Raw genomic sequence first — 14956 nt, forward strand, 5'->3', positions numbered from 1 at the left:
TCCAGCTTCAACATTACTGAGAATTAATAGGCCTATTCAAATAATTCAAATGAAGGCGTATGCTCTATTCTATTTATTAAGAAATATTTAATTTTTCATGTGCTTCATGTACCTGATTATAGTATTATCAACCGCTGTGGTTTCTTGATGATTGACTTTATTTAACAATAATAAGATCCAGATTTTGTTGTTCGGGTGAATGGAAATCTGATGTCATCATAACAGAGAAACATTTATTTTCTTAAAGATTAAATGTTTAAATTGTGTCTGCAGTCACAAATATCTGCTTTGAGAAAAATTTAAACAAACATTAAAATATATTAGACTATCATAACACAGAAATTTACCTCAAACATCGAAATTTAGAGCGAAGTTCAGGAAGCGCGGGAAAATTCTCTTCCTCATCCGCGTTTTTCAGTGGATCTTTCCCCCTCTTCATCTTCATCTTCATCTCCTCTGCGCTCGCTTTTGTCCAAACAGTTTTCATTAATATAGGCCTATCTTTTAAATATGTAAAACACACGTTTTTGCAGATGCTTCGTGATATTATTGCATATTAGGCTATCAAGGGAATAATTAGACTCTTATTGTGTGCTTAATTGTATATTTTAATATATTTTAGCTTGAGAATATAAACAAATTTAACATTGTGCGCTGAAGAAATATTAGCCAATTTTACGCGCCATGTTGGAAAACGTTGATCATATAATTTGCGAGACACAAAAATAAAGGTTATTTATTGGCATCAATGGTTCAATGAAGAACCTTTAATATCAACTGAATCTTTCAATTACACAAAAGATTCTGAGAAGAAAAAATGGTTCTTTTAATAACTACTGAACGGTTATTTAAAGGAACCAGAAATGGCGCATCGCTATACGAAAAACCAAGTGTTGAAATCTTTATTTTTAAGAGTGAATAATTTGTGGTTGTTTTTATAATGCATTAAATTCTGTTTAAAACATTGTTTTGGCGCCAGCAACATATAGGCCTATTTTAATAAACGCGATTTGAGCTAATGACTAAATGTTTTGCATTTTTAAAGGTTAATTTCAGTGTAAAATCTAGTCTAGGTTAGGCTATTGTCATAAAAACACAGACTGATGATTGTTGTTGTTTTCATCTAAAGGTAGGCTAAATAAAGAACAATAATGATGCTGCTTCACGACAAAAATAACAGAGTTTATAATGACAACAGAAGCGCTTTATTAAGCCTGACTTCATCTAAACACATTCATTGATGAACATTTATTTATGATCATATAAAAACTGTCGGAAATCCTCTAAAATCCCCAGACAAGCTCATTGAGCAATTAAACACAACGATTCATAATTAATTTCTGACGTTTTCAGACAATAAAATATTTACTAGTGCATGACAAATACAGTCAATAACAATTGATTTCAGTCTGGAAATCCTGAAATTAAATCTGCAAGTCCTCTTTTAAATGTTACAACCTGATTAAAAATACACTGGAAAACAAAAACAAAAACGTTGTTTTCCCCTTGAAATGATGAAACAATTTTTTTCCTCTGCGGCTGACAACACACTGTTTATGGAAAAATAATAACAGCCTTATATACAAAAAATACGTATTAACTTCATCTTTCCAGTCCTGCGCGAGAACTCCCGTCCAGGTGTTTGCGCAGGTGTGTCACTCTTCCGACAGGTGAGTTAGTTTGAGGTTGAGTCTCTCTGGTCCTCACACGGGTCTGATCAGGGAATGCGGGTAGTAAAGTGCGTGCGTGAAGGTCAGCCCCGCGGCGCGCGCGCTCTCCGCGTGCTCGTGGTACAGGATAGGCACGCGCACGATCCTCTGCGCGTGACTGAGGTTCGCGGCCTCCAGTTCGGCGGCGATCTGCCGCTTCCACTTATTCCGCCGGTTCTGGAACCAGATCTTCACCTGCGTCTCGGTCAGGCGGAGCGACGCGGCGAGTCCCGCGCGTTCCGAGCTGCTCAGGTAGCGCTTCATGTCGAAGGTGGACTCGAGCTGGAACACCTGTGCGCGGGAAAACACGGTGCGGGTCTTTTTCTTGCGGCAAAGTTTCTTCTGAGAGCTTTCCTCCGTCTTCTGCTCGTCCGAGTCACTTTCCTCCAGAAGAACATCATCATCCTCGTCTTTGGGATCCGGATCCTCCGCTTCTGATTTCAGCGCTTCTGTCGAGCCTCGGATTCGATCTGAGACAAACATACAAATATTAAACATTAAAATACAGTTTAACGTGAATCTACACTCTAAAAATGCTGGGTTGAAAAACCCAACCTGCTTGGTAGTTTTATTTAACTCAACTAGTGTTTAAAAATTACTGTAGGCTATTGCTTGTTTGAAATAAACCCAAATGTTGGGAGTTAACATTTAGCCTATTAATATGTTTAATAAACGAACATTTAGGCTATTAATAAGTTTAATTAATAATTAAACAATAAACATTTATTAAAATGTTTTGATTATTATTATTGCCTCTAGTAATTATGAGTCTGATTTTTAATTTCCAACATATTTTGGGTTCATTTTAAACAAGCAATACTGTAATTTTTAAACAATATTTGAGTTAAATAAAACTACCCAGCAGGTTGGGTCAAACATTTAACCCAACCACTGGATTAAAACAACCCAATCGCTGGGTTTGTACATTTTCAACCCAACTTGGGTTGTTTTTAACCCAGCATTTTTTTTTAATAACCAATAATACACTCTTAAAAATAAAGGCGTTTTTCGCATTTTTGGTTCACAAAAAAAAAAAAAAAAAACACACATTTTGTCTTTATCTTACAGGTTTTGAAGAAGATTTTATTATCTAAAGAACATTTTTCCACTATAAAGAACCTTGGAAAGTTTCTATGAAAAATAAAAATAAATAAATAATTAAATTAGTTTGAGCAGTAAAACTCCTTTTAATCACAACTAATCTCACTCTCACCCGCGGGTGTGTTCGGGTGTCCGGTGACTCCGGTCGGGCAGCACCAGGATCCGAACCGCAGGAAACTGAGATCCGGAACTCTGGAGAGGGAGAGACTCGTGTGGGCTCTGGGTTTGTCGGGTTTGTTCAGCAGGTTCTTGATAGAAAACGGAGAATCTTTGACGACTTGTGTTTTTTCCTCCATCGGTGAAACTGAATGTCACTGATGATGATGATGATGATGATGAAGATGAAGAAAGTTACTCCAGTCCGAACGGAGAATCACCGCAGCTCTGATCCACATGCGGAGAAATGACGCCGAATCAAGCGCTGACTGGAAGTAAATGATGGAAATCAAAAGGTAAAGACAGAGAGAGAGAGAGAGAGAGAGAGAGAGAGGTGCGCGCGCGCGTCTTCCATAACAACTCATCTACATTTCCTGCTAACAACATTTTATAAGGCTGTTTTATTGGGGAGGGATGAAAAGTCAATTCCTCACAAAAATATGACTTAATAATAATCAAATCAAATCAAATGTAAAATTAAAAAAGCGCAGAATGTAAAGTGTATAAAACCTTTATTTTGATTAACGTATATTGTATAAATAATAAAAACACGACACTTGCACTAGCTGACTTGCATTAAAATATCGATGAAATATATTGATTAAATATAATAGTTTAACAGTTATCTCAGTGTTTTTGTGAGAGCAAAACTCATCAAATTTATTCTAATTTAAAGGGTTAGTTCACCCAAAAATGAAATTTCTGTCATTAATTACTCACCTGTAAGACCTTGTGAGAACACAAATTAAGATATTTTTGATTAAATCAGAGAGTTTTATTACTTTAAAGGTCCAGAAAGGTACTAAAGACATGGTTAAAACGAGAATACTTTTTGTGCGCAAAAACAAAACAAAAATAACGACTTTATTCAACAATCTCTTCTCTTCTGTGTCATTATCTTACGCAGGTGATGCAGTAACACAGTGAAGCTTTATGTCCGAATGCCAGCTCAGTATTGGCCAAAGCTGATCACGTGATCAGCACGACGCATGAGTGTGAAGCTGACGCAGGAGCCGGCCAATAATGAGTCGGCGTTCTGAGGAGAACCTGGAAGCGCTGGACATAAACAACATATGAGAATGTCACAGAAGTAAAGTGGTTATTTTTGTTTTGTTTTTGCACAAAAAAGTATTCTCGTCTCTTCATAACATTAAGGTTGAACCACTGGAGTCACATGACTGTTTTAACCATGTCTTTAGTACCTTTCTGGACCTTGAAACTGGTAATTTCGTTGCTTTCATTGGACGAGTCATATAGCCTATCTCTCGGATTTCGTCAAAAAGATCTTAATTTGTGTTCAGAAGATGAATGAAGGTCTTACGGGTGTGGAACGACATAAGGGTGAGTAATAAATGACATTATTTTTATTTTGGGGTGAACTAACCTTTTAAAAGGTTTTTACGCAGATGTTTGAAAAAAAACAAAAAAAAAACAAGCTTTCTTGACTGATACTGAGGCAACTATATCCCTATTTTATAAATATAAGACTCATTTATGTTATTTGTAATATTTATATTATATATATATATATATATATATATATATATATATATATATATATATTATCTGCACAAAATAAATGGACCATATTCCTTCTTTTATGTGCAGTGCGGATGTGTAAACGAGCAGCGCCATCTAGCGGCCAGACGCCGCATGCGCAGAAACAGACTGAGGGATCGAGGAATGAGACCACGTGAGACCACCGGTCCTGCGCTACCACACACACACACACACACACCTGGATAATCTAATAACCATTTAGAGAATTAGCTAGAAAATTATTCATGCAATTTAATTATTTATTATTTATTTATTTTTACACCTGAAGGCAGTTATTTATCACAGATAACTCAATTGAATTAGAAACTTATTATTGTGAATGACCTTTGAAATATGACTTTGGCGACACCAAGTGGTGAAAGCAAGCGCTGCACATCCAAAAGTATATTAAATTAATAACATTTTTTAAATTATTTATTTTCCATTCAAATGTATAGGACGTGTGTAAGGGATGGAATTAGATTTAAAAAGGATTTTACAGCCAAAGATAAAGATAATCTTGTCTTCAGTTCTTCAGAAAATCATGTCCTTCTGCTTTTAAGTCTTAGAAATCAATGTGTTGATCTGAAGAACTTCATGAACATTTTTTTTTTAATCTCCAAAGATCAATATAGATGTTAAAATAATCTGCTTTTTATTTTTTTCATTTTTTTTCCTTAAAAGTTTCTATTTGTTACTTGAATTTTGCTTCAGTATGCCAGTATTCTTTGCATAGAATAGTCTGTCACATGATGATTCGAATGAAACACAATCAAACAGAATTTATAAAACATTCTTTTATAACAAAACACATCCGTGAGGAACAGATTTACACAACCGGTCTTTTATAAAGCATCTCACATAGTCAAAACACAGGAAAAGACCTGAGGACATTTGACACAAAATTGTGCAAAGTGTTTCGATTTCAGCAAAACAGATGCAATACAAAATAGTGTTTCATCATTTCATAATAAAATCTGTTTTTGATATAAACACAGGCAGGGACACATCATCACAAACAGGCATAAATGCATATTCTCTTAAATATGTAGAACTTTGTTATGTATTAATAATATCAAGTCAATGCAAACAAAAATTCTGCTTAATTCAATCATTGTACAGCAAAGCAGGATAAATGCATATTTTCTCTCATATATGCTCAGAGATTGGCAATATTAATTTGTGCATAATATTCTCAGTTTAGATCCTGATATTCAAATGCAGCATAAGAAAATCCAGGAAGGTGTTAAAGAAGAAACAAACACCTGCTGTTCTTCAGCATCATGTAAACAGGCACAGAGAAACGCTCACTGACGATATATGGATATTAAACACTAGATTGATCTATTCCTCATTTAAATAATTCATATGCAGAATAAAGGTTGAGTTAGTTAGTAGTGTGTTGAAACTGGCGGTTATGGTAAGGGGCGGGACATTTCCCAAACACCAATCACAACACACTGCTCCAGCCGACCAATCAGAGCACATTGTGCTTTTCAGAAGGAGGGGCTTCATAGAGACAGGAAGTAAACAGAGCGTTACTGACAGACTGGGAAGAGAGGAGCTGCAACAATGAGGAAAATAATCAACATTCAAGCAGGAAAACCTGTTCTAGTACTTTGAAAAAGAGCATAATATGACAAACTACTTTCGGACACTGACTGTGTCTTTAATGGGTCTTTGTACAACATCATGGATATATGAAAAAATAAATCAAGCTCCAGAACAGTTCTTCTTCATTGTGATTGTGATGTTTTTCAGACACAATCTTTGAAGGTTCACCGTGCTCTTCAGCACCATCTGGTGGTCTTTCTGCCCACTTCAGTACGGTGAAGATCTTGGATCTGTTTTCTCCGTGTTCTAGTTGAACCCGCAGCAGCCTGTCGTCTCTCTCTCCGGCTCCATCACGTCATGGAGGTGAAATCTGGGCTCGACGGGCAGCTGGACAGAGTGTCTCACCAGCTCCCTGTAGAGGACGGATGAAGAATTACACACATCCTGCAGCATTTCACATTTGTTCTACTTTAATGAATGTAATACATTTTCTTTCAGTATTCAGATTCTGCAAGAATGCCGGAATAAACTCACTTTGCCACAGTCATAAAGGCCTCGTCGACGTTGAGTCCGGTCTTGGCGCTGGTCTCCAGGAAAATGACTCCATACTCCTGCCAAAACCATGTTTAAAGGGTTTAAATGTGAATGAAGTGCTAAAATTTGTATATATATAATGAATATTTACCAGTAGAGCATAATTAAGAAAGAAAAAACATTTTTTTCTCCATGTTTTCCATGACTGTGTGAGCATGATCAGAGATGAAACACTGGAACAGATGGAGCAGGATGAATGATTCGACTCACTCTGGCGAGCTTCTCTCCGTCCTCACGTCGGATCACTCTGGAGCTGGACATGTCCGACTGAGGAGACACACGTACAGTTACAGTTATGATTTATACAATGTGTGCTCCAATCTCAAAGTCCTCTTACCTTGTTTCCAAGCAACATGATGACCACATCATCCTGAGCATATTCATGGATCTCAGTAAGCCACGCCTACAACAAAATTTCCAACCAATCAGAATATTCTAATCAGATTGGCGAAGTGTTTCTCTCTGTTAGATTTTTATTTCAACAAATATGTGCTTAACATTCAGCTGACTGTAAACCTCAATATTATTATAATTTATTTGTGCATAGAATGTGTACAAATCATGCTTGAAATGAAGTGTGTTGCCTGTTGAAGAGTTCGTACCCTTGTGTTGTCAAAGGATGATTTGCTGGTGATGTCATAGAGCAGGAGAAGCGCTGAGAGATCAACAATACAATGATCATTGAATACAATATGAATGCAGTATCCTACAATACATGAGAGAGTCATGGTTTCTCACCCTGAGCGTCCCTGTAATATGCATGTGTGACGCTGCGAAATCTCTCCTGTCCTGCCGTGTCCCAGATCTGAGACAGAAACACCAACTGTTATAATGATCGGTTTGCTTTATGATTCTCATGAACGTGTGTCAGCGTCACTCACCTGTAATTTCACCTTCAGCTCGTCCACTGTAAGAACTTTATTCTGACCAGAGAAAAGCAGTGATTGTGGATCATAACATCTACAATCCTGTTTAAAGTTCATTATTGATATGATATGATTGATTAATGTGGTCAATTACCGTAAATCCGATTCCCACTGTGGCAGAAAAAGATCCAGGGATGAATTTCCCTTGATCAAACTGAACCAGTAGAGAAGTCTTTCCCACTCCGCTGTCTCCCACCAGGATGGTCTACGAGAGGAGAAGAGAGTGCGATTTTACATGCATGTTGTTTTTCAAAATCATTAAAGTTTATTTCTATATTTAAATGGAAAAAATAAACTTTTAGACCCACAGAAGGTGAAAAGAAATATTATATAGAAATCATACACAAAACCTAACCCACCTACCATAAAACACTGAAATCATCATATATCATAACACTATAATCACCATAATCATGACATAAAACACCGAAATCATCATATATCATAACACTATAATCACCATAATCATGACATAAAACACTGAAATCATCATATATCATAACACTATAATCACCATAATCATGACATAAAACACTGAAATCATCATATATCATAACATTATAATCACCATAATCATGACATAAAACACCGAAATCATCATATATCATAACACTATAATCACCATAATCATGACATAAAACACTGAAATCATCATATATCATAACATTATAATCACCATAATCATGACATAAAACACCGAAATCATCATATATCATAACACTATAATCACCATAATCATGACATAAAACACTGAAATCATCATATATCATAACACTATAATCACCATAATCATGACATAAAACACTGAAATCATCATATATCATAACATTATAATCACCATAATCATGACATAAAACACCGAAATCATCATATATCATAACACTATAATCACCATAATCATGACATAAAACACCGAAATCATCATATATCATAACACTATAATCACCATAATCATGACATAAAACACAGAAATCATCATATATCATAACATTATAATCACCATAATCATGACATAAAACACTGAAATCATCATATATCATAACATTATAATCACCATAATCATGACATAAAACACTGAAATCATCATATATCATAACATTATAATCACCATAATCATGACATAAAACACAGAAATCATCATATATCATAACATTATAATCACCATAATCATGACATAAAACACTGAAATCATCATATATCATAACATTATAATCACCATAATCACACCATAAAACACAGAAATCATCATATATCATAACATTATAATCACCATAATCATGACATAAAACACTGAAATCATCATATATCATAACATTATAATCACCATAATCACGTCATAAAACACTGAAATCATCATATATCATAACATTATAATCACCATAATCACGTCATAAAACACTGAAATCATCATATATCATAACATTATAATCACCATAATCACACCATAAAACACAGAAATCATCATATATCATAACATTATAATCACCATAATCACATGTCATAAAACACTGAAATCATAATCTGAAATCATCATATATCATAACATTATAATCACCATAATCACATGTCATAAAACACTGAAATCATCATATATCATAACATTATAATCACCATAATCACGCCATAAAACACCGAAATCATCATATATCATAACATTATAATCACCATAATCACATGTCATAAAACACTGAAATCATCATATATCATAACATTATAATAACCATAATCACATGTCATAAAACACCATCATATATCATAACATTATAATCACCATCATCACAAACATTAAAACACTGAAATCATCATATATCATAACATTATAATCACCATCATCACAAACATTAAAACACTGAAATCATCATATATCATAACATTATAATCACCATAATCACAAATCATCATAAAACACAGAAATCATCATATATCATAACATTATAATCATCATAATCACTGACGAAATCATCATATATCATAACATTATAATCACCATAATCACATGTCATAAAACACTGAAATCATCATATATCATAAAATATAATCACCATAATCACATGAAAAACAGAAATCATCATATATCATAACATTATAATCACCATAATCACATGTCATAAAACACTGAAATCATCATATATCATAAAATTATAATCACCATAATCACGCCATAAAACACCGAAATCATCATATATCATAACATTATAATAACCATAATCACATGTCATAAAACACCGAAATCATCATATATCATAACATTATAATCACCATCATCACAAACATTAAAACACAGAAATCATCATATATCATAACATTATAATCACCATAATCACACCATAAAACACAGATTTAAATAACATTATAATCATCATAATCACTGAAAACACATTATTGAACAGAGTTTCAATCATAAATGAAAACAACAGAAATCATCACTGTCTCAGATGAAGAGAGACACTCAGAATACGACATTTAGAATGTTTTTAAAGAACTGTCTTGACTGTTTTATGAATCAGTCTGCGGCCCCCGTTGAAACGTCCATCGCTATGTGAAGTCACAGAGAAGTGCTGGTGCTGATGGAGGTGTGCTGTTGCCATAACAACAGAGCCTGACATAATGCTCAACCCCAACAGGAAGTAATCAGGCAGAAGAAACACAGATGCTTTGGAACTCATCATTCACTCGTCAGGAACACGGCTGAATTAGATTTTATTCAGATATTTTAGTTTTACTGCGAGTGTCAGATCAAAACCTTCTCTTGTGGAAGACTGACTGTTGGGATTCAAAAGGAAGGATGAATGAAACACGTGAGTCCACTGTGACTGTGTGTCTTCATTTAGTGAGAAGACTTTTTATTCTGTTATGTAACAGGCACTGAAGAATAATCAGAGAATAACAAACCCATCCAGAGACCCAAGGCTAAAACACACACAGCCTCTAGACTACAACTAGTGTGTGTGTGTGTGTGTGTGTGTGTGTGTGTGTGTGTGTGTGTGTCTACATAAACCACTGTAGCACTAAATACACTAAATACTATACACTATAATCACCATAATCACATATCATAAAACACTGAAATCATCATATACCATAACACTATAATCACCATAATAACATATCATAACACACTGAAATCACCATCATCACATATCATAAAACCCTATAATCACCATTATCATATAAACTATAATCACCATCATCACATAACACAATAATCATCATAATCACATATCAAAACACTGAAATCATCATATACCATAACACTATAATTACCATCATCACAAACCATAAAACAAAGAAATTATATCACAACACAATAATCACCATAATCACATAGCATAAAACAGAAATCATAATATATCATAACACAATAATCACCATCATCACATACCATTAAACACTGAAATATCATCACATACATAACACACTATAAATTACCACAATCACAAATCATAACAAACTATATTCAGATCATCATGTACAATGAAATAGGCTTCTGCAATCATCATAACCATCATCACATATCATAATACACTGTAATGATCAACACATAACACTATAATCACATATCATAACACAGTGATCACCACAGAGAAGACACTATTATTACAGTTATTATCAAATGAGATCTGACTCTTTCAAGATTGCAAGAATCTCTGTGCGACTGACAGTAGAAAATAATGTATCCACAGTGTGTTGCATTATGCCTGAAATTATTAATAAATGAACAAACATCTAGACAAATCTCAGCATCACATATACAGTACATGAAATGAATATCACAAACAGAATGCGCATGAATGAACACCACATCAACACATACTCTCATTTTGTCAAACATCTGTCAGAAATCTCAATATGAAGAACCAAACATTCAGCGGTTTGTTGGTTTATTGATTGATGAATAATTATTACCTTGTGCGTTAAATCCTGATTATAAGCGACGCCCGCTGCGCTGATCTGATCCATCACTGAGCGCTCGCTCTCACGGGGCGCGCTGCGCGTCTCCGCCGATGACGCAACAACAGAAAATCCACGTCATTTCCACACCAATAAACTCATTATAACAAGCTAACAAATGAAAAATGATTAAATAATAATAATTCTATCATATGTTAAACATTGTTCTTGTGGCGTTCAATAATAATAGAAAAAAAAACATATAAAAGAAAACACAAAGTCTACAAGAGATTATTATTATTATTATTATTATTATTATTAACAAAAACTGTGACACTGACTGGCTACACTAAATGTTCACAAATTAAAATATATATAGTATATATAATTAAAAACACAAATGCACAGATGAGTTTTAATGGTGACCACTAGATGACAGTACAGATTAAAAATAATATCCACCGTGTTACTGAACAGGACTGTAAATATTAAAGTAAAAGTTCACTCAAAATGTAACATTCACTCACTCAATCCCTCCAAACTCATGACGAAATAAGAAATGATGAAGAAAGGTTTCAGTTTGTGTAACATTTTTAAATGTTACAACTTGTTCCAGAACGTTCAGAGAACATTCAAATGTAACATTGTTTGAAGAATGATACAATGGAATGTTTCCTTAACATCCACATAAAGTTTTTAAAATGTATCATTGTAAATGTTGAGAGAAGATTCAGAAATAACGTTTTTATAACTCAGTGGGAACGTTAACAAAACGTTCTTAGAACATGTTATTGTGAGCAGGAGAAAACCTTGTAAATATCAGAGAATAATCATGATTTTATTAACTTTTATGCATTTGACAGACACTTTTGGCAGTGTGTTCATATTTGTTCATGACATGTTCTAGGACAGATGCTGCTGAGTGAGTGTTCTTCCAGAGGCCAGTGGGACACAATGTTCCACATCAGATAGACGAGTGACAGTTTTCCTCTGATGGGTTTCTTTAAAGGACAGCAATGCTGGAAAACTGAAAGAAAGTCACTTACCTTAATTAACCTGATTAAACCTGTACAGATGGAGGTTTATCATCATCATCATCATCTCCCCAGACTGGGCCTCAAGCACTCAAGAATAAAAACAGAATCTTTTTCTACCATCTGACATTGTTCTCATAGTTTCCTAAGCAGAGCTACATAGACATCTGTGGTCAAATCTGGAGGCAATTCTGAGCAAAACTTCAGCGCAATCAGCTGAAACCTGATGTAGACGGAATGTGAAGAAGGCAGACGTGGTCTACAGTGCAGTTTCACAGATGTTAGACTTGCATTGCTGTTTAAATGGCAAGACAAATTAATTCACGTTAATATTTCATGCACTGTAAAAAATTGTTGGTTTAACTTAAAAAAGTAAGTTACCTGGTTGCCTTCAAATTTAGAGTTCATTGAAATTAATGAAAGAGATTGGTTTAATCAACAGAAACTCAAAATATTATGTTATCTGTTCTGAACTACATTAATTATTTGAGTTGATTTGACAAGAAAAAAATGTGATAAATCATGAAAATAATTTTTTACAGTGTGGAAAACAAACATTTCTGAAATGCAAATCAAGGTGAGTCTAACAAATCTGCTACTAACAAAACTTGTAAAAACATGAGTTTTTTAAAGACTGTTGGAGTACGCTTTACAAGAAAGGAAAGAAAAATGTGCTCATTGAGCCTTTTCACATTTAAAACTGGGTCACATTCAGATGCCTTTGGATGCATGAGGATTTTTTTGTTTTTATTTTTTTCAAAAATTCCCCTTGGACTAACACTCGACTTACCAAGAAACACATAAACAAGCATCAAAGACAACATGTGACCCTGGATTACAAAACCAGTCAGAAATCACTGGTATATTTGCAGCAATAACCAACAATACATTGCATGGGTCAAAATTATCGATTTTTCTATTATGCCAAAAATCAATAGGATATTAATTAAAGATCAAGTGGCATTAAGATATTTTGTAAATTTCCTACCATAAATATATCAAAAATGTATTTATGTGAGTGGATATGCATTGCTAAGGACTTCATTTGGACGACTTTAAAGGTGATTTTCTCAATATTTAGATTTTTTTTGCACCCTCAGATTCCAGATTTTCCAAATATTGTCCTATCCTAACAAACCATACATCAATTTATTCAGCTTTCAGATGATGTACACATCTCAATTTCAAAAAATGTACCCTTATGACTGGTGGTTTTGTGGTCCAGGTTCACATATGTATCCATATACCTCTATTCCCAATACACACACACATAGCTGATGTCCGTTGGAACTGTGGGAGACTAATTGTGGTGGGAATAACAATGAACAATAGCTCTGGTTGCCCACATCAGGACATTCCTGAGCATTCCATTGTCTGATCTCTCAGTCTGTCGACCCGCACTGTTTACCAACCGCAAGACTGAAACTCAAGACAGAGCTGAACTTGTGTACAGCAGAATTAGAGCCTTTCAGGTCATCAGCTCTCGAACATGCTGATGCACAGGGGAAAAGCAGATGGTTTGTAAATGTGCAAGACCTTCCTGGCCCAGTTTCTCACAGAGGTCTGCTCCAAGAACCAGAAAACCCTGGCATGCGTGATGGAGGCTTATAGAAGACCAGGCATGCCTGGAATCTCCTGCTCATCAGATTCTCATCAAGTTCCTGTTAGACCAGTTTTTTGAGTGTCTGAAAAGCTCAGGTCATAAATATCCCAGACACTCATTTCCTGTGATAGATCAGATGTAAGAGACGTTCATGTAGGGTTGAATGGTGTACTTTTCTCATTGCTTTTTATACACTCTAAAAATGCTGGGTTAAAAACAACCCAAGTTGGGTTGAAAATGGACAAACCCAGTGATTGGGCTGTTTTAGTTTTATTTAACTCAACTATTGTTTAAAGATTACTGTATTTCTTGCTTAAAATGAACCCAAAAATGTTGGAAATGAACATTTATTAATATGTTTAATGAATAATAATTAAACAAAAGACATTTATTAAATAGCTTATTAATAAATGTTCACCTTTTGATTATTATTGTTGCCTCTAGTAGTTATGTGTCTGATTTTTAATTTCAAACCTATTTTGGGTTTATTTTAAGCCAGACATATAGTCATTTTTAAACAATAGTTGAGTTCAATAAAACTACCCAGCAAGTTGGGCAAACATTTAACCCAACAACTGGGTCAAAACAACCCAATCACTGGGTTTGTCCATTTTCAACCCAGTATTTTTAGAGTGTATGATTCAACAGCAATGGCAGTTTCGCTCAAGAAAGCAAAACTTTCTGTGCGTCCCTCTTGATCAGAGCGCCTGCTAAATGGCTTAAATTTAAATCTTTTCCCAGGTTTTCTATGACCGTGGGAAACCTGGAAAAAAGATTTACATTCAAGGGAAAAGGCCTGGGAAAATCTTGAAATTCTGAATCCTCAATTGAACCTTCATTCCAACTATT

At 34.5% G+C, this 14956-nt stretch overlaps 2 protein-coding genes across 2 annotated transcripts; both read right to left on the minus strand.

Moving 5' to 3' along the window:
- Positions 1-1333: 1333 nt before the first annotated feature.
- hmx3b (H6 family homeobox 3b) lies at positions 1334-3697 on the minus strand. Its single transcript, XM_048170283.1, has 2 exons — positions 2923-3697; positions 1334-2179 (listed from the first exon to the last, which is right to left on the minus strand). Exons 1-2 carry the CDS (start codon positions 3104-3106, stop codon positions 1704-1706), a joined length of 660 nt encoding a protein of 219 aa, XP_048026240.1. The 5' UTR covers positions 3107-3697; the 3' UTR covers positions 1334-1703.
- Positions 3698-5997: 2300 nt separating this feature from the next.
- LOC125255234 (ras-related protein Rab-37) lies at positions 5998-11651 on the minus strand. The gene is made up of 9 exons (XM_048170284.1): positions 11486-11651; positions 7674-7784; positions 7535-7576; positions 7392-7458; positions 7256-7308; positions 6991-7056; positions 6864-6920; positions 6594-6670; positions 5998-6471 (listed from the first exon to the last, which is right to left on the minus strand). Exons 1-9 carry the CDS (start codon positions 11537-11539, stop codon positions 6366-6368), a joined length of 633 nt encoding a protein of 210 aa, XP_048026241.1. The 5' UTR covers positions 11540-11651; the 3' UTR covers positions 5998-6365.
- Positions 11652-14956: the final 3305 nt, after the last annotated feature.

The sequence above is a fragment of the Megalobrama amblycephala genome, linkage group LG20 (assembly GCF_018812025.1).
Source record: "Megalobrama amblycephala isolate DHTTF-2021 linkage group LG20, ASM1881202v1, whole genome shotgun sequence".
Taxonomy (NCBI): Eukaryota; Metazoa; Chordata; class Actinopteri; order Cypriniformes; family Xenocyprididae; genus Megalobrama; species Megalobrama amblycephala.

Bases quoted from the DNA above. Each gene is read 5' to 3' on its own strand.
- hmx3b (XM_048170283.1), bottom strand. From the start codon at position 3,106: ATGGAGGAAAAAACACAAGTCGTCAAAGATTCTCCGTTTTCTATCAAG. The intron at 2,180-2,922 runs GTGAGAGTGAGA...TGTTTGTCTCAG, and splicing joins ACACCCGAACACACCCGCGG to ATCGAATCCGAGGCTCGACA.
- LOC125255234 (XM_048170284.1), bottom strand. From the start codon at position 11,539: ATGGATCAGATCAGCGCAGCGGGCGTCGCTTATAATCAGGATTTAACG. The intron at 6,921-6,990 runs GTAAGAGGACTT...GTGTCTCCTCAG, and splicing joins TCATGTTGCTTGGAAACAAG to TCGGACATGTCCAGCTCCAG. The intron at 6,671-6,863 runs GTGAGTCGAATC...TGGTTTTGGCAG, and splicing joins ACGGAGAGAAGCTCGCCAGA to GAGTATGGAGTCATTTTCCT.